At 36.0% G+C, this 21,472-nt stretch overlaps 1 protein-coding gene across 1 annotated transcript in view; it reads right to left on the minus strand.

Annotated features, from left to right (window-relative positions):
- The window catches only part of CPNE8 (copine VIII), an 87,987-nt gene that overhangs the window by 22,454 nt on the left and 44,061 nt on the right, over window positions 1–21,472 (minus strand). Inside the window, exons 10-13 of the mRNA XM_010136786.1 lie at window positions 17,303–17,344; window positions 13,112–13,187; window positions 10,113–10,166; window positions 7,040–7,101 (exon numbers count right to left, since the gene is read on the minus strand). Coding sequence (XP_010135088.1) covers window positions 7,040–7,101; window positions 10,113–10,166; window positions 13,112–13,187; window positions 17,303–17,344 — 234 coding nt within the window. The remainder of the gene's footprint in view (window positions 1–7,039; window positions 7,102–10,112; window positions 10,167–13,111; window positions 13,188–17,302; window positions 17,345–21,472) is intronic.

Below are 21,472 nucleotides of genomic sequence, written 5' to 3' on the forward strand. Positions count from 1 at the left end.
TGAGTCTAAAATGACATTAAATGCCTACATAGTTCAGGAAATTGGGTTCCACTCTTAATGCAACTGTCACTTTGTATTATGGACTCATGACCACAGGGAACGGCATTCATGTCTTATAGAGAACCAGGAAAGCTAGAACAAATTCTGTTAGACAAACCTGCACTGTGATTGCCCTAGGTTTTCAGTGACCATTTTGTTTCATATATCATACAACATATGTATGGGGAATATGAGGCTGAGAGAAGATCTGAAAGAAGGTTGTAGAGAGGTGGGTGTCAGTCTCTTCTCCCAAGTAACAAGTGATAGGACAAGAGGTACTGGCCTCAAGCTGGGCTGGGTAAGTTTAGGCTGGATATTAGGAAGTTTCTTCACAGAGAGGGTCGTCAAGAAGTGCAACAGGCTGCCCAGAGAAGTGAAGACCGCATCCCTGAAGATACTTAAAAGACATGTAGACGTGGTGCTGAGGGACATGGTTTAGTGGTGGACTTGGCAGTGCACTGCCACTGAGCTGGTCTCGGTGATCTTAAAGGTCTTTTACAATCTAAACCATTTTATGAGTCTATTATCAGAAACATCCCTCTGAATACGATCTCATAGAAAAGAGACCTATAAGCCTAAGTTACACAAGGCACCCTTCTGAGGAAGGGAATAATAAATTGCAAAAAGGTACAAAATAAAAGTCAACCATTATAGTCAAAATTATCAAAACGTAATTAAACCTTTTTTGAACACAAAACTGGGTCTTGCAAACAAACAATTCAACTTCAAATTAGTGCCACTGGAGAAAATATTTTCAAAAGCAGCTGTAATATTGTGAACATATTTCTCATGAAATATTATTAAGATACTAATTTCTCTACTGTTTCATCGGGAATGAAAAAAATTAACCAACCATAACTAAAAAATTAACCAGCCATAACTAAACAATTAATCCAGCAAGGTTAACGTAAAAGCTGTGTGTCATGAAAACACCGGATACAACTACTTGGGAAGCCAAATGGGATGACTAGGAAATTAATCTGGATGACATTTTAAGAAGCGTTTTCACGGTAACACATGTTGTTCTGGTACCAAATTAAATGTAATTAATATGTCTGAAAGTCCACTGTCCTGTTTTTATTCCTACTACAGGTTTCATTTCTTTTTAACAGGCTAATTCTTAGGTTGTATCAAATGCACGCTATTAGGTTGTTTATATTGCTAACATATTAACCATCATCAACAATAGTGCATTTAAGATTAGTGATTGCTGTATTTGGTATAAGGAACATTAGCTGAAAAATCATTAATTCAGAATAAGGACGCTCAAAATAAAAAACATATAAAATTAAAGTCTTTGAGACAAATTTAAGTGCCTGATTAAATGATGCAAATTTTAGAACATATCAAGACACCAAAACTTACAGTTTCTAAGGTAATTCTTTGGTTAAGGCTGTGATCCTGCTTTTCCAGCTGTATAGTTCTCCAAGGAGCTACATGAAAAGCTCATGACACCTGCCACATCAGAAATGTTGGGAGGTCATGAGGCTTTGCACAAAAGCGACTAAAATATTGACACCTGGCTAGGCAGGCTGAGCTGCTGAATGCCCTGTCCCAAGGGAGAACTCAAGTAGATTCAGAGCTGGATTGATCACTACTACCCTGCCAGAATTTAGTTAATATAGAAAGACATGATCTATTTGACACCTGGACAGGTGATTTTAACCTATACTACCATGAGAAATGAAGAAAGTATCTTAAAAGGAACAGTAATCTTCACCTCACAACTGCAGAGCAGCCATTTTCATGTTTTCTTCAGCAGAACGAGGTGAAACCTATCGTTCTTTAATAATATATGTTCTTTAATAATATATGTTCTTTAAGGGAATAAACTAAGTCTGGATGTAGCTTTATAACTGTTATCAAGCCTAGTCAAATAATTAGGGGTTTTTTTAAACAGTACATTGGAAGGAAACATGAATTTCCTCCTGTGGCTTTGGAGTGACAACCAGCTGGACTGTTAGCAGGGGGGAGCAGTTGAAAGTTTGAAGACCAATTACTGTGCAGAACTTTACAAGAGAGCTAATGGAGTAACTAACGCTACCAAAAGGCTGTATCCTCTCCATGGCATTTAAGTCCCCAGTGACAGTTATTTTATAATGCCCCCTTTGCAGATGCTTGTTTGGCCAAATGCCATAACAATACAGAGATTTTCCTGATAAAGGCTCTACAAGACCTTCGTCTTATGTAGTCTTTTTGCTCCTTATTATTCACCAAGGATACAAGAAATGTATGGTAAATCCTCCAAAATATGTAACTATGGTGCCCTTGCTTCATAACTGTATCTCACACCAGGTCTCCTCTGAACGTCAATTATGCATGCCATATGATGGATGAAAATACTGGTCATGGAAGAAGTACATTTCCATTTTAACCATCTATGGTTCAGTTAAACATGTATGTCCAAAACCCTCGGAATCCAAGTAACACATGGGTGTGCATTGCCAAAAACCTGGATGAAGGTAAGGATTTTAACATGATAGGAGGAAAACATTTCCTCTTATCTTCCACCCATCTGGGACAAAAGAAATGATTTAATATCTTCCAGTTGCAAAATGATTCAGTTCCTAAATTTTACTGATTTACAAATGCCTAGAATAACTCATTAGTTCACCCCCTATTCTAATAACTCAAACAGGCTAGAAATTTCTTCACAGAAATATCCTTTCTGCCCACTAAATCTTGCAGCTTTTTGGCTCCTGGTCTCTATTCCAGACAAAACCAACGCAGACTATAAACTGACTCTTTGACAGTCATTCCTGTAAACCCAGATAATTTCAATTGCATTCCTCTTCAAGGCTGTATCCTTTACATTCCTGAGCTTATTCATATGTTTTGACAGGAATATATTATCAATACGTAAGCGGCAGGAGAAATTTTATTTTGAAATATAAATTAATTTCTGGCACAACATACCCGTTTTAAATGTGGGAAGGTCAGTGTGGCAAAATATGTGATCAAGTATCAAGTTGTAAGGGAAGGCAGCCACTAAGATGGTACCGCTTGATGTAATATTCAGATGCAAAAGAGATATTCACCTCTTTCCTGCCATACAGCTATAAAATCCAGTGTTAAGTAGTAAAATGAAATTAGAGTTTATGGACAAACTTCTATTTCATTATTCACAGTGCTTCAAAAAAAAACCCAAGTCATATTGATGACTCTTATAATGGAATATCCCAATTAAACAGATGCAGACTCAAAACACAGATGAAATCAATATTGCAATTGTAATTTGTTGCAGTTACAGCTGTCAAGATTTCCATTAAATCAGTATTAGTTCTAGACACCTCAAATCAATTACAATGAAAGTTCTGCACATGAAGTATTTCATAAGCATCCATTTATGGAAGAACCAATATTATGCTTATTGCAGAATCACTGTTTTCTTCCCCTTGCCTAACTAAATGGAAGAAAACCAAGGAACTAAAAAAAACAGTTTTAGAGGACATACATGATGGGAAAACAGACTGATTAATGACAAAATCTTCTCTTTCCCCTCCTTCAAAATCTATCAACTGGACTGTCAACAGTTACTGTAGTAGTATTAAACGAGACTAACGAAGGGAGAGAGAAGCCAAGAAAACGACTCTGAGTCTCAGCCTCTTGGTCATGTTTACAAAACTGTACAGGTCACAGAAAGAAAGGTAATATTTTACACAAGTACTTCAACTGTTTTCACTGGCACATAGATAGAAATAACTGTACAAATCACTAAACAAAATTCTATATAAAATAATTAAATGATAAGTATTACTGCTAATACTTTGAAGCACAGAGCATTCTACTGTATTATACTCTATTTATACAAGAAGAAAAAAGCTTAAGCAATAATTATTATCATCACAATTCTTCTCTGACTTGCAGTTACAGAGATATATACAAAATATCAATAAGAACAAAGTATTTGTATTCAAAATTTCTATTATTTGTCTAGAGAACGTAGAAAATTAGGTTTATTAACTTGCAACGTCTCAGTGAGAAAAGTGAAATCACCTTAAAAAGATTACATGTGAACCTATTATATTCTTTTCTTTCCAAATTTAGATATAAAACTTAATTCTTCATTTTCTTACACACACTCTTCTCGTAGAGATGAATTTTGAATGAATGGGGAATAAGATGGTTGTGGCATATATGTACAACACACTTCAAAGAACAAACAGCTACATGAGAGGTAAAACTGTTTCTTCATGCCTTTCTGTATATGTATATATACACTTCATTCAGTACAAACTTTTGGTAAACATGGATGGATGGCAATTTTCTACTTCTCTTAAAGTCCACAACAGCAATGTTTCTGAAAAAGGCAACAGCAGTCTTAACAGAAGTAACCTGTTCCCCTCAAAATCTAAAATTTTCTGCTATACCCAGAACACTCGAATCAGAAGGGCTCCACAACAGATTGACCATGACTGTTCATACGAAAAATTACAACCGGAACCTTGATGCTCCTTCCAAGCCCTCTTCTGTTATCTTAAGCAGCTGTCTTCTCTGTTACTAACAGTGATTCAAAGCAGGTACAAGAAGCCTTACTGATGATTTGAATCACAGAAATAACTGGTTTCCTAGCCGTGGCAAGCTAGGTGCCTCAGGAACAGCTTGTCAAGAAAATGTGCTGACAGAATTCTTTAGAGCATACAGAGTCAACATATTCTTCAGATGTTAAAGATGCAGTAGTACCTTGACAGCATGTCTGACATATATTAGGAAGTTTTACCTTTGCTAAACCGTAACAGATTCTAACATAGTCAACAGCTGAACTGATCCTCTCTGAGGAGAAACCATTGGGTCCAAAGAGTGCAAACAGAGACAAGCATTCCAGCAGCATTATTTCCAGTTAACTGAAAGTAAGGACAGCAGTTCTAGAACAGCTTGATAGTATGCATTCTGGAAGCATCCTGGAACAACATGTAGGGGTCCTGAGTGTACTAAAAAGCCTTTTAATAGCCCTACACAGACACCTCAGCCCTCCACCACATCCCTCTCCATTGGCTCAGGAACCTCATTTCAGCTCAGCTGCCTGAGCTATGTCAGAGGACCAGGGGTCTTGAGCTCAGCCAAGCCCATGCCTGGCCATGGACTCCATTAAACCAGATCCTGACACATGGACTGACTTCTTGGCTTGACCTCCCTGCCTTGCCCACCATAGGTCTACTTGGAAACTGCTGGACCTGATCCTGACCTGGTTCTGTGGTTTGCCTTCCCAGCCTGATCTTGGTGCGCCTCATTAACACAAACTTCCCTGATGATCTGGACTCTCAGTTGAGCCTGGCCACCATCTCTGGGCCTGCCCTGCTTGTCTTGCCCATGTACCACACAACCGGGCCCTGGCTGATGAGACTCTGCCCTGCCGGCCATGCTACCCAGCTCCCGAACCATTCTGAGGAGGGACTGCTGCTCCCTGCCACAGCCCCTTCCCTCCACTAATGTGTCCCCCCATTTATACACCTCAATGATAGGCCTATACAGCTCCTGATGGTCACCCATAATCTGTCACGTATACACTGTAGTATCTGCCAAATCTGAAATGTTGCAGAGGCTCTGCATCCTATCCAAATGAGAAAATATGTTCAGCCACCAAAGAGTAAGCAAATGATCAAATCAAATCACAAATTTCTCCAAAAATATTGAATGAGAACTTTAAAGACAGTATGTCTACATCCATGTTAAAAACCCTAATTAAACATTCACATTTTTAAGTATTGCACATAAAGTATTCTTTTCAGGTTTAATCTTAACGATCCAAAAGACACAGTATTTTGAGATATGTAACAGACTGAATTCACCTTTAGTGAAAATATTTATTTTCTTGGACAGAGATCGAATAGCAGAGAATTTGGATTTTCTAACTTTAAAATGTAACTGTTTGGGAGAACTGAAACATCAAAGAGGCTGTTAGTCCTTGAAAGAGAAAAAAATTACACTCTGCAGAAGCCCATGGGTTAGGGTCAACAGTTTGGAGTACCTCTTAACAATGATCCTTTCCTTCTACAAGTTATCAGCTCAGTATGGAGTACAACCTCAGGCTGTGGTTTTTCAAAACCTTGAATGCAGCGGCAGTCGAGATAGCTTACTGACAGTTTCCTCCGTAGCTAACAATTATGATCGGGGGCGTCACTTTAACTGAATGAACTTCAATGACTAATGTGTTCAGAATAAACCTGAGGCATATTCCCATCTGTAGGATTACCACTGTTGGGAACAAAGGCAAAGTCCTATATTGCTGCTGCCAAAACACAACCCGGACCTCTTTTTTATTTCAGCTGGAGCCTGGTTGAAAACTGGCATAATAAAGTAACTTGTTTCTTCACAGGTAATCAATGCTCTGTAATAAATTCGGAATGGATATTCAGACTGTATTCCTCCAAAATCCATATTAAGTGCCTAGGAACGTATAACAAATTATTTCTATTTATCTTAGAGAAAAATTGTGTTCTGGCAGGAAGGTTAAGAGCCTGAAATTATAGAGATTCGATTCCATTTCCAGGCATGTTCTAGGGTAAGCCTTTTGATGCTTCTGTCTCTACTTCCCTTTTGGGAAAATGATGATAAATGAGAAATTGAATGTGTTATAAATTTTACATAATTAGTATTGAAAAAATGCCTTTGAAGGGGAAAGGCTCTAAATAAATGCCAATATTAAATACACCAAAGGTCAGTGTAATCAGAAGAAATAAAAAGACATCTTACTAATTTAATAGTATATAGCTTACTCCCTTTTGGTTAATCCAATTTTCACTGGCTGGTCAGAGGTCATTACTCAATCTCAGTGTTTTAGTAACAACACGGATTCCAACATGTTAAGCGAAGTTCCATAACTTAACTTACGTCAATAACTATCTGCAGGTTTTATGTAGGAAAGTACAGCCTCTGAAATGAGGAAACAATACAGCTCTTTACAGATACTAGAGTCATCATATGCAAAGGAGATACACAAACCACTAGTGAATTACAATGAGATTGTGAAAACAAGAAAGGTTTGTTGCCAATCACATACCCGCCTTTAATATAGTCAAGGAATGAAACTTCTGTTTCAATTAGGAAGGAAAGCAATGTTACCTGAAAGCAAATAAAAGAGAGTCAGACATGAATTGTCATTTCCCGGCTGAACAAGTAGAGACATAAGCAGAAGGTTTCCAGAGTTCTATCCTTAAGATGTAATTTCCTACAGTATTAAGGAAAAAAAAAATTGTAAAAAAAATTAAACCATTTCAAGCAGCAGTTCTTGAAAGGGAAGAGATAAATTTGGAAGTCCTCTACAACTGTGGGTGTTGGGTGGGGGGGGAGGGTTTCAAGCAAAAGGTAAGGGATGGAAGACTGTATTCCAGGGCAGGTCATCACATGCATGTCTTCTGATCACTGTGCACTACATCTGCACACAAATATTAGAGGCTAGATGATAATGCATCTATTCTATGAGTACTTCAACATGGTGTAAAGAACTCAGTTATAATTATTTATGTCATTTCTCATCTCACATGAATAGTGGAATTGAGTGTTGCTGCAAGCCAAGAATGCAAAAATCAAGTAAATCATACATACGTATGAAACGTATAAAAATTAAAGTGGAATATCTAAAAAGATGCAATGATAAGAAATATACTCAGTCTCAGCTTTTATCATTCTGAAATGATATAAATCCAAAACACAGACTGTGGTCTAAAGGTGTTACTGGCATTCCCAGCACTTGTGTCATAGAAGTATAAATACAAGTGGAAAAGAACCAGCATTTAAGATCTTCAGACACTGACAACATTTACAAAGTAAAGAATTCAATTTATTTACAAAGTGACAAAAAACTCTCACAACAGAATTGCATCAGGCAGTCAGTGAAGACTGCTTATGTAACTACTCAAAGCAAATTCACTGATAATGATGCAAGAAATAAGGAGACAGAATTTTGCCACAAAATTTGATTTGCCTCCTACTGCAGCAAAATACAAAAATTGAAAATATTCCTACGTTGTAAACTTGGACTCAGAACGAGATTGCAGGCAATAAGTCTATCCTACTTCCTTTGTCACAGGTTCTCTGTGACTCTTACTGACTCGCAAATTTCAAAACCATCCAATTACTCATGTAGTTGAGAACAGAAGACCATAACAAAGTTCTACCAGACTATCAGTGGCATAGTCTGGCACATAAGACAGAAATTTCTATGCATTTTTCCACTGGACACAGCCTTTTTAATGGTTCATTTGTTATTACAGCTGGTCATCTTGTTCCTAATTAGTTTAAGCAAATGTTTTCAGTGAATCTGATTAAAAAGTTTTAAAAAGGAAACAGAAAACACCCTTCCAAAGTGGCCGAAGTGTTTACTTCCACAAAATGACTCTCAGTGTTCCAAGTTTTAGTAAATTTTAAATTTCACTACTTTGGTGTGTTAGAAACTAATCATGTATTCTGAAACACTTCTGCTTAGTATGTAGTTTGTCTGTCTGAATTTAAAAAGACCTCTTCAGTAATAATGAATTGAGATGGCTACTGCTATGTACCATAGATCTTAAAAACATCTGTGAGATAGCAGTCAATGATCTATATCCACTTTAAATTTCTCCAGAAGCCAACTTCCTATTAGTGAGAATGATGGTCTTTGTGTCCGATTTGAAAATTCAGAAATCTGTGGGATAAAGAATAACTTGTCTGAATGACAGGGATAAGAAAAACAATACTGCAGGCAAACACATAAGGAAGCAACAATTTGGAGAAGCCTAGGGGAAGCTGAAGGGCTAATAGAAGTAAGGACAAATGGGGGCAAAGATGACTTGATAAGGGAAATAAATTACAAAACCTACAGTGGAGAACACTGGTAGAGAAGGAAAGAGAAAAGAAAATGGCTAGTAACTGTTTATTGGAAATTTCCCATAAATAATTTGAAACAAAAGACAACAAGACACAGTTGATTTTGTCTGAACAAACATGAGTAAAATATGTTCTTTCAAATGCAGACAGGTACACATGAAGGTGTTAAAATATTTAAAACCAAAATCATCAGGAAAACTGAACATGTAAATGTATTCTTTGCTCTTCCGTACCCTAAACCAGATTTCATACCTACAATTGACTACACTTACTTTTAGCATTGATTTAAAATAATCCCTTTTCATAAGTTTCTGACTCACTAGTTCTGCTTTAACAGGACGTGCTAAATTGTAGTAAAAGGCATACGTTAGCAAAAATTAAGTTATCTAATGAATCAGATCTTATACGGTAAATTTTCATGGGCAAGCTGCTTCTACCTGTTTTTTACAATTTATAGGAGAGGTACAAAATAAACATTTCTTTTCCTAGTGATGAAAAGGCTTATAACAAGAATGTGAGAATGACAAAATATTCCTCTGAGGCTTTAGTTCAGAGTGAAAGTAGCCCTACTGACTTCAGTGGAACTGTTCATGTGGAAAAAACCCACATGCTGGATGTGTTTTCAAAAACTAGATCTTATATCCGATTAGGTCTTCCAATATATAATTCTTCAACATTTATCTTCATTTTTTGGTAAATGATATGAACATCATGGATGACAGAATACGGAAGCTGAAAGTGCTGAAGGGAATTATTTGCATTGCTAACAAATGGTTCATAAAACAGAATATGGAATATGAGCAAAAGGACATTAAACTCTCATCCCAAACTATACTAACAGATTTTTCAACATAAATTAACAAAAATCTGTTGGTAATAAAAAATGTTGACTCTTTTTAGTTTAGCCATAATAACATAATAGCTTTTACTCATGTTAGCTCAGCAGTTAAATTTAAAAAGAAAATTGACTTTTAAAAGTACAGATATGTTTCAGGTAAAAATTAATAGCGCTCAGTCTAGTAATTTCAAGAATTTGACTGAAATTTTGTTATAACTCATTTTGGAAATCATTGGCAACTTAACAGCACACTTGGACACAGATTTTATCAGACTATTCAAATTCAAAAAATCTGAAAATAAATGCTGTATAACAGTAAATAGTTTATTGTTATGGTCTTCACAGGTTCTATTCTAATCCTGTTAAATTACAAGTCAACTCCACTCTATTTCAAGAGAAAACTATCCAGTAACAAAATATATTTACTTACTGTTCCAGAATTAATATATTTTTTCTTTTTTCCTTTTTTCTTTGGATTTATTACCTAGAAACACATATACAAATATTGAAGCAGTATTATTTATGATTTAACATAAAAGTATTAAGATACTTTCAATGCAGAAAACAGTCTATTTACAGTGGATCCTAAACTTATTCAGCATTCTGTTTACTTACACACCTCAGTGCTGAGACATATGCATATTTGAAAACCAGTGAATTTATATACGTGGTACCTGCTAGGTAAGCCAGTGCTGCTATCTGCATTTGACAAATTGGGAGCTAGGGCAAGGGAGTTGAGAGTATTCATTAAATCTGAGTGCTCAGTGAAACACTACTCTGAATTTTCACAACGTTCTGCGTATTTCTGTATTCCCGATTCCAGTGTCTCAGTGTACTGTCACCGCTTCATCTCACAACGCACCTCTTCACATTCCAGTTAATCTGTTTCCATCTTCTCCTTAGCATCACTTGAGAAACATGAGAGTTGTTCTACTCCTAGTTTCTGTATTTGGTGCAATAACAGGATCTGGGTGACAGGAAGAGCAACTACGGGGGACAGATCATAGTGTGCCAGCATAGAAACTGGCCAGTAATTTCATTCAAGTGGCACAGACCACCACCTGACAGGCATACAGGAATTGTGCTGGCTCAGTGCTCTCTACACACACAAGAATCTTCACAGAACTGGACTAGGAAGCATTAAACAGTTTTCTTGAATGTCTTGAACCCACACCTGTAAAATTGCTCACTGTAGACACCAATAAAAATGATTTCCCTTCTGAATACCTATCCATTCGATGGCAAGTCTCAGCCAGTTTCATTACGTACATATTAAAATGTACTCCTGCCTTTTTTTTTCCTCCAAAATTGCACATGACATTCGAAGCAAAACATTATTTTGTTAATTAGGTCAATCGACTATCTCCTGCATAATTCAGAAACTCAAATCCTTGTGGCTTAGTGCCAAGTTTTACTGTTAACTACTCACAGATGTTCTGTGAATGACAAGGAATGAAAACATTCCCAACTGAAATCTTACTCACTTAAATGCTGTAAAATATTTGAATAATTTTGCCTGAAAACAGGAAAAACAGTAATACATGTCTTCCAAAAATTATCTTCCCAGAACCACAATGAAGTTAAAGATTGTACTCCTTGCACAGCACAGGATAGCTGTGAAATGTAAGGCAGAAAGAGATAACTGCCATTTGAGACCCTCCCAAGCAGGCTAAACGAGAGTGACTTTCTTTCCCCACAGTATGCCCCTCATCCAGTAAGTACTCTTCAAAGTACTCTTCAAAGCTTTTACTGCCTTAACACTTAAAGAAACCCAAATAACCCCTGTCCCTCCTGTTAACAGTCCTGACTGGTGAGCAATGGATTAAATCTGTGTAATGGTGGTTTAAAAACACCGTAGTAATTCTTGTGGAACCAGAATCTTACCCAGAGTGACTCCTGCTGACAACTGGCCAGAAGAGGAAGGTAACAGACTACTGGCCTGCCTGCCCTATGGCTGAACTGCCTATTCACAGTTCTCCAGAATCCAGAAGTCAGGCCTGAGCAGCATATTTCTTGCCAACAGTCATTGTATGCCAAAAAGGAGATTCTTCTGAACCTTCTGGTTCTGGTAATTTGACAATTGGCTTCTTAGGAATGGTAGGAAATGCACTAGAGCTTGGAGAGAAACATCATGGGAAACAAGGTATCTCCTTGAGATCAGGGATTAATTAAACCACAGATTGTCCCTCTCCTGTAATTCCAGGTACTACAATTATGATAATATTTATGTGGGTTTTTTCCTCTAATTTCAGATAACTTCATAAATAAAACAGTATTTTTTAGCCTCTGAAAAGTCTTACTCTCCTGCAGTTTAACCCTGCAGAACATATTTCCATGCAGAAAGTATAACCTCTGTAATGTATTTCCTTAGGAAGAGTAAGCTGACACTTCTCAGTGACAAAATACATTTAAAATGTCCTCCTCCTATTTCATTTCCTTATTTAACACATATTGAAATTCCATGATACATTTCTCATTCCAGACCGAGATATTAATTTAAAAATGAAGTTTTAATGCAGGAGTCTTAATGCTTAGAATTTGTTGTTTTAGTCAATTTTTTTTGTGCCCAAATCTGGGATAATTTTTAAAGGGAATTTTTCAAAAAGAAAAAAAAACCCCAAACCAAGTCCCTTTATAACACTTCAGGTTTGTAAATCTCCACTTTTGCTCGTGCAAACTCAGTGATTGCTTCTGAGAATAAATTACAGCGCATTTTGAAGATTTGGTAAAGTTTTATCTTGGGAAAAATAATATACTCTTTTGCAAAGGTCTTACCACACTTGGAAGTCATCTAACAATCTAAAACTGTGTAACTGAATTGAAAACTGCCTTTCAATCCCAGGAGCTGGCAGATGTATGATCCTAAACTGGAAATGAGATGTAAATTTTTAAGCAAAGATGGTAGCTGATCACATGAAAAACGCTACCAATAAGTAAGCTAAATTCTCTGTCACTTGTCAGACCTGCATCGAAACTCTAAAGATTTTGAAGTCTGCTCTTAAGATCAAAGGCATGTGACTCTGCATCTGGTGTAGGAATCACCAGATATTCTCTGGGTAGGAGAAAACAGCATACACCACACGTAACAGTTGGCAAAAGGAGAAATGCATGATGAATTGTTCATACGCATATGAGGGTAACCCGATATTTGCTCCAAGTTATGTCATACCAACCCAGCTGCTTGGAGTGCTCTTCTTGCCCTGTCACAGCCCAGCATGCATACACGTGCACACATACCTACTTGTCTTTAAACCTTCTTATGAAGCAACAATTTTAGATTCCCTGTTCTTTTTTATAAAAGGAGAAAGGCGAACTAATTCCGAAGTTTGATTTTGTCAAGCACTGTACAGATTTTAGCAGTTTGCCATGAAAACATTGGAAGTGTTCCCATCTATTTCCTGAAAGCAAGTAAATGCTCACAATACTTACCTCATACACGTTGAACTGAGATTGCCCTCTCGACAACTCTCTGTAACTTGTTGTGAATTCTCCAATGAAATCATGGCTGTATAAAAAAAAAAATGTGCCTTCATTAAAAAGAAACTTTTCTCTTTTCATAAGGATTCTTACTGGAAATTTTCAAGTTGGCTTATATATTTCAAAGGCAGGAATTCAAACAACAGCTCAGTGACTACCTACAAACATGCTGTAGCAAACAGAGGAAACAAGCAATTTCAGACAGGACTGTCTCTGGGGGAAAAAAACCCCAAACTGTACTGCTTAAAAAGAATTCTTTCTTTTATTGTAAGAGACATTGGAAAGCCTCCTTGCCTTGTGGCAATATACAGGCTGACAAGAACTGAGCTAGAAAGATATAAATCCTCTGACTAATCACATTAAAAAGGTATGGGCATATATAACTAGTCTCAGGGTTCTCTGCACTTAAATATCATCAATCTGGATCTTATCACTCAGTATTCAGACAGACATACGCCCCTCCCTAGGCTGGCTCTGAAGTATGAGTGCCTGTCGGACAATATTTGCCTTTGCCAGAAGTGTGACTCATTAAGAAAAACAAGGCACCAATCCCTTCCAATGCTCATGATCACACTACACCAAATAGATCTCCTTATTAGTCTCTGGATTGAGAATCCAGAGTTACTTTCCTTGCCTTCCTAACACCAAACATTCCTAGACTTAAAGACTTTGGTCCATGCATGGCATATTGGAACACTGACTCAGAGACTCTTAGCATATAAAATAATCATCATTGAACCCCATCTCCCTAAATCTTCCTCTTGGTACTGAAGTGATGAAAATCACATTCAGAATTGTATTAATGATGCTTTTAATGATCTAAAGAAAAACAACAACAACAACAAAAAAACCCAACAAAACAAACAAACCCAAAACCCCAAAAGGACAATCATCATCCGAAATATGTCAATGAGTACAAGTGCAACAATTTAAAAATCTACTAGATACAACTATCTAGCTGGAGAAGGAGGATGAAGATGGAGGACAAGAAATAACGTGAAAGCACCCAGAATCCGAGATTTACAATCTCTCCTGCAGTTATAGATTCTCAGATGCATGTTTTGGTGGCCCCAGGTTAGCATGGTAATATTTACAGTTTCAAAATTCAAGAAAAAAGCACTTATTCTGGGTAACATCATAAACGTCAAGTCTGTGAAATGGTTTTTGCATCATGGATGCTAAGTAACAATTTCTATGAAGTTACTGAAAAAGCCTTCCGAGAGAAATAAATAATAAGAATTGCTGATGTGAAGTTACACGTCATCTTATCTTCCCCTTCTGTAAGACCTGTCTGCAGGTACTTCACTGATAAGGACAGGCAATAACAAAAAAGTCCCTCTGTTTCACACAAGCAGGCTTGTCCAAAGTAACAAAAACAGTTTTTGTGACTGCTTCTAGTATCAAATATTTTGGGGTTTGTCACAGCTCTTAGAAGCAATAAAAGGCATCAGAACAAGAGGTTCACATTTTGACAATTTTTGTGCAAAATCGGTTTTGAGACAAAGATGTTTAATAACTGTTAATGTTACAAAGATCCCGCATTACTTTTAGTCAAGAAATTTTAAATGATATTTGAAAATAAATGAGAGCTAAGAACAATTGCTCTTAACAATGTAATTAATGAACATGACAGTAAGAAGCCAACCCTAAGAACCCTGGCACCCCTTTTTCAAAGCACAGATAGCACAGGAGAAAAAGGTAAAAAACCCTCTAAGACAAGATTCAAGAAGTCAGAGTCAAGTCAAGATGCAGAAATCAAGTACATGCACAGTAATGCTGCCTGGCTGATTGCAGAATAACCTGCAATATTCAGTATAACTTGCGTTGCTATCTAGGAGGCTCTCTGATGATCTTTCAAAGGATATTCTTGCCCAGTTTGCACATGTCTGGAGCAAAGAGATTCAGCATAGTGAGGTGATCAGCTACTGTAATAACTGCCTATAAACTAAGAGTCCATCAAAAAATGGAAATTAATATAAATTAACAGCAGCATTGTACAAAAAACTGAAACACTAATTCTTGAATGGGATTCACTTCAGATCCATCTGGCAATGTCAAAGTTAAATCAGGCACTTAGGTTCTTACTGCGATCACTGGTAAGTCATACTGGCAATTTATTCCAGTTAGGATGGATTCAATCAGACTATTTTCCCCTGTAAGCTACTGAAGTAGCTTAAATGATTAGTTCAATCCAGTTGTCTGATTTTTGCATTGTCTGAAGTTACACAAGATGAGTGCTGCCTCATATTTCTGAGGAGTTTAACATGTAAGAGGTCAGTGTTCTGCCTGCTTCCAGATGCTAAAAAAGTAGAAAGCAAGAGGCAAAAAAAAAAAATCATACAACTGGAATAAAAAGGAATACAGATAAATCGTACCCTTCACTTTTTGTTTTTCAGATATTAATTTTATAGGTATTCAGAGAGGGATGTGAGCAAAATCAGATAATCTTTCAAACTGTTTGGGAGACCACAGAGGCTAATGATAACCTGAATTCCACACTACATTAAAAATTTCACTCAGAATTGCAATGACGTAATATTTTTTGACAGATTTCTTCCTTTTCTTTTTAATCATACCTCAGATTCAGATTTTGGACAAAATGGGACAGCACGTGGGGTTTGATACCTTAATGAAATACAATCTTTATTTTTTTTTTATTAACTTGGAAATAGAATTTAATTTTTCATTGTTACATTTTTTTAAAAAATATTGTAGTTTATACACAGAAGTGTAAAGGCATCACATTTTTAAGGGCTCGACAAAACCAAAGAGAGAACAGGGAACGTTAATAGAAATTAATCATTACAGTGATCAGCGATTTTTTGCTAATATGGCTTTGTTAATTTAAAACCTTGTATTCTGAATGGTCAGAATATGTTATTTTGTCTCTCCAGCAAATAGCTAAACAAGAATGATGAATTTGCACAAGCCGGTATTCATAGAGGGTAAACACGTGATATAAATGTTTGTAAATCAAGAGGCTTCATGATGGAACCATACAGTATAACCTGAGAAAGCTGAAACTGGTTTTGGACCTTGTCAGCAAGGAAATGAATGGCAGCAGAGGATAAATCTGCCTGTTATGATTACAAGGTCTGTTGGGCCACAGAAGCAAGGTATCATTAGCTGTAAAACTAGAAGCAAATTGCATTAGCAATATTAAAGGCATTACTGTATAATAAATAATATACTCTTAAAAATACAGATGTAAGTGCATATCTATGTACGTAAAAAATATAAATGAAGATTAATAGGAAATAATGAAGAGAGATCGACTTAAAGTAAAAATCAACATATTCTTGTATTACATACAAGTTCTACTACCATGATTTATGAGTACAGTTTCTAACCAAAGCATTGATAGAAGCTCAAACATTTTTAAAAGAACAAGAGGTATCAATCCAGTCTGATAAAAAAAGAATCCTATCTTGTTTGTCAAAATAAAGGCAATTTGAAAGGCTAATTTCTTCAGAAAAAAGGTACATGCAGTACAGACAGCAAGCTTGAATAATAACAGATTGCCCCTCTTGAATTTAGCTGCAGAAATTCCATGTATAATCCATCATCCTCTTTCTATCAATGGAGTTATTTAAAACCTAGGTCTTCCAACTCTAGAGTTTACAACGATGTTTTGCTGAAGACAGACATGGGGTGAACTTTCAAACTCCATCTGAAATTATGATAATTAATAGGTAGTTTCTACAGTGCAATATCTAGGCAACCACGAAGTGGCAGTTGCAGACTCATGCATTTTATCATCTTGAAAAGCAACCATTTATGAAGCAATGTTTTAAGCAAAAGAAAGTATATTATAAATTATGCCTCTATTCATACATGTACATTAACATAAAGAGATACACAGAACTGATTTTACAGATGACAAATCATTCCACCTTGTTTGTTCCACAGATGAACATACACGTATCATGTTTGAAATAGGCTAGTACATTAGCATCTACCACAGCTGCAAAACAGAACAGAACTGTAGCACAGCAAAACTTTTTCTCAATAACTGTACCTCTAAATGTTGATAAATACAATTCTCTAGTCCAGTTCTGGGCACTACATATTTATATAATTTAAAACATGTGTATAAATATGCACAGATAACCCTGAAGTTTAACAATAGAATTAATGTCTTACCTTCCATCTCTATCCCAGTCATACACTTCGACTTTAATTGTCCTGAAAAAAGCAAGAACAACCCTATTAAATCCTATTAAAATAGGTATTAAAATGTACCGGGATTGCCTTTAATACTTCTATTTTAATAGCACATGTGTACAACAATTGTGCCAAATCCAGGAAGCAGAATTTTCCAGTCATTTCTCACGGGGCAGAAAATAAATCACTCAGGTTACCCAACTATCTTAATAAATTCATAGTAAAACACAGCAGATGCTAAGGAAACAATTAAACACATTGGAAGTTTTTAATATATTTTTACTTGCTGATGCTCTGAATTTTCTGTGCTTTTTTAATAAATGATTCTTTAAAACCTTGAAGTATTATTGAAGTATTATTGAAGTTTTAAAGAACATTAACAAAATGGAACTTATTGTGAAGGTTTCTTATTACCTGGAAAAAAGGATACCTGCTGTGGGGTAATCACATCTTACAGAAAAAAATAATATATACGTATTTGAGAAGAAGTGTGCAGAGCTTGAGAGGGCCTTTTATAAAACAAAATTATTAAGCAGCAAAGTACAGATTAAAAGCAATGTTCACAATACAAAGTAAAGCACAATTACAGCAGAAAGGAAATACAGTCCATACATTTTGGTTCTTAAATGAAAATAACTACTCCAAAACACAATAAAACTCCAATCTGATAGACAGTATTAATCTCATCTAAACATTGTGCAGTAGTGAAAAATGAAAAGTGTTTGAGATCCACTCAGGATTTGGTGAAAGAAGAGAAGGCTCTGGGGAGACTTTATTGTGGCCTTTCAATACATAAAAGGCCCTTACAAGACAGAGACAGTCATTTTAGCAGGGCCTGTAGTGACAGAACAAGGGGAAATGGTTTTAAACTGAAAGAGGGTAGATTTAGACTGGACATAAGGAAGACATTTTTTTCAATGAGGGTGATAAGACACGGGAACAGTTTGCCCGGGGAGGCTGTGGATGCCCCATCCCTGGAAGTGTTCAAGGCCAGGTTGAATGGGGCTTTGAGCAACCTGGTCTAGTGGAAGATCTCCCTGCCCATGGTAAAGGGGTTGGACGAGATGATCTTTTCAGGTCCCTTCCAAACCAAACCATTCTATGGCTCTACACATATATATAAGCTGCACATTTAAGATGAATGAGGAGATGACTGTTTCCTTATGAGTAAAGTGAACCTTTGAGGACAGCTCTATCTATTCTTGCTTCAGGGGCGACTGGGAAACAGACAAAATGTAGAAAACAAAAATAAAAAATTTCCCATGTAAAGGATCAATCTTATTTTACACACTTACTTGAAGGGTGGGTTTCTTAAAATGCAAATGATATAGAGCATATTATCATCAACATAATTAATGAAACATGAAACATATCAGGATGGAGATAGTACATAGTTTCATTTACCTCCTTTTACTACAGAAACAGTGTATAAGTAAATACAAAGATCAGGAATGATTAATTCTATCTGGTCTAAAATGAACTGAGCATAAGATAGCAAAATACCACCTCCAGACTTCCTATATTTTAAGCAATGACTTGCTTACTTTTATTCTTCAGAACAGTTTTGAGTTGCAGGTCTGTGATATTAATAGAGGGGACAGGGATTCGAGCAGTTACTTTGCTTCCACGGAGGCTGCTCACTATCCTTCCTATAAGATACAGTCGAACACATGTTGAATAATTTTCTTCACTAGGAAGGAACTCTTTGGGGATAAGGTTGATCAACAGGCAGTATTAGGTACACCAACACATTCATGCCTAGATGTTTTTCATATTTTTTACGGTATTCCAAAATAGACAAAGAAGGAGTTGCTTTGTCTGGATGTTTGTTTTCAACTCAAAGTTAATGTCTCTGATCACACTGTTTGTAACATCTTATACCTCTTGTGGAATTTCAGTTTGGGGTTAAGTTACATTAGAATGAAAACTGATTACAGTTGTTCTTGTTACTGATTTCAAGCTGTCCCTTGAAATGAAACCATGTTTAATTTAGGAAAAAAGGCAATATGACAGGGCTATTTTCCCTAAAGAACCATCATTTTACTTTCAGGTTTCAAAACCTGTTACTATTAAGATAGACAGGACACATTAGTAAGTTAAGATTTATGTCAGGTTTAGCAGGACTTAAGTTTTGGCTTGTGTTACAAAACTATGTTAAATAGCCAAATTATCTCAGTGAGAAAACTTGAATTATTAAAATAAATTAAGATTATCAAGATAAATTATTGAGAAGGATCTTACACGCAACTTCAGTATGAGCAATTCTTCCTTGAATAATGCTCCTCTCTCCTGAAATTTATTTCATATTAAAAGGATTCATCACAGATCTTGAATTTTACCTGTTCTGCATGACATGCAAGCTATTAAAACCTTTCAAATCTTCACATACTGATATTTTACCCTCTCTATACTACTATTTTATCTTAAAGGACACAGTTTAGAAGATGGTTTCCCTGTTTCAATTTAAAAAATATTCAAAGTTAGAGAACGTTGGGGCTTAGGGTATCTCTGTTAAAACTTTTATGCAGAAGATAACTGTGTGTAAGTGCTATTTGAGAGATCATATTAAGAGAAAGAAGAGAATAAAAATATTAGAGATAATAAACCCTATTGTAGTACTGTGATGACCGAAAACATGTTGTATGATTATACAGCTTGAGAAAAATGAAGCAAGGCCTGGACTTTTCACAACAAAAAAATGGACAGAGCTCACTCAGAAGCATACACTAACAGAAGATTTACTCTCTTCTAAACCAGAATGAATGTTTTCTGTTATATATTCTTTACTAATGACCTTATTCCCACCTTTCACATCACAGAACTCAAAGCACCAAAATTTGATCTGTGAAACTATCATTATTGGAAAGAGACTTTTGGTGCTTGTGTTTTTACATACTACCAGGCTGAGCTTATGAATCTACCGTTAGAAAGAAAAGTTCTCACATGAAAAAAAAAGCCAAACTTTGGATGCTTTTTCTGTTATTATTAGCAGATACTAATTTGAATTAACCTGACAGCTAATGAGTATTTCTTAATTTGAAACATGATTGCTGTAGGCAGGATTATGAAGTTCCATGGAGCCTTTTATTCATAAAGCATTCACTGAGCACATAATGTCGAAAGCATTCAAAGTAGAATCAACATGAGAAAATAGTAGTTACACAATAATTTGAGGCATGCAATTATACTTTTTAATTTTCTTTTGCAATGCTGGAGTTATTTCAATATGCCTCTAACACAGTATCTTTTTTAATTATTATGAAAACATTTTTTCTTTAATATAAATAGTGCAGCGTACAGACTAGCTTCATGAAGCACTATTTGCTTATGCATTATGCACAAGAACCCATACACAAGTTAAACATTTTATTTTACTAGAATGTACTTATTATGAAATTGCTGCATTTTATTGCAACTAATTGGAAGAGTAACCAGCGTGGCTAACAATGACTATATCAAGTACTTCACAAGGAGAGTGTTAGCAATGTAGGAGAACCCTTTTTCGTTCAGCTTGACCTAACGTGATGTCAAGAGCTGGAAGAGTATTACAGCCCAAATAAAGCAACTAAGGTCCAGAGGGAGAAATTAAAAATGGCCATTCTCCCCAAAATGATAACCACCCCCCACCAAGAACAAAAAAAAATTTCACGGGAAAAAAAAATGACAAGTCAATTAGCTCTTGATTTTTTAATAAGCAGCTTATGAAGACAGAGCTTTGTTACTGTGAAAGCATTCTGCTAAGCTTAGTGAACATAAGCACTTCTTACTCTCCTGCTCCTTCATATTGACTACTGAGATTGTCAGCTGATTCAAGAGTTGTTTTGTTCATCCCCTGGCATTAGATTATAAATTACAAGTTCAAGGAACGCCTCCCTGGAAGACTAAGCTTTCGTGGTAACTGCTAATAACAATTTCAGTGTACACATTTCACTGAATAATTACCTTTATAAAGTAATGCAATAGAATTATGACATGGCAAAATCGTGTACTACAGTAACATAAAATGTACACGACTGGATGGTAATCATGTACATGGAAAGTGAAAATAAAAAATGAAGTAGGGAATTAACTACTTGAATTCCAACTTAAAGATTGTTTCAAAGACATATTCAGGAAAATTACCAATTTGAGCAAATTCTTACTTAATTT

Source organism: Buceros rhinoceros, unplaced genomic scaffold (genome assembly GCF_000710305.1).
Source record: "Buceros rhinoceros silvestris isolate BGI_N320 unplaced genomic scaffold, ASM71030v1 scaffold6495, whole genome shotgun sequence".
Lineage (NCBI taxonomy): Eukaryota > Metazoa > Chordata > Aves > Bucerotiformes > Bucerotidae > Buceros > Buceros rhinoceros.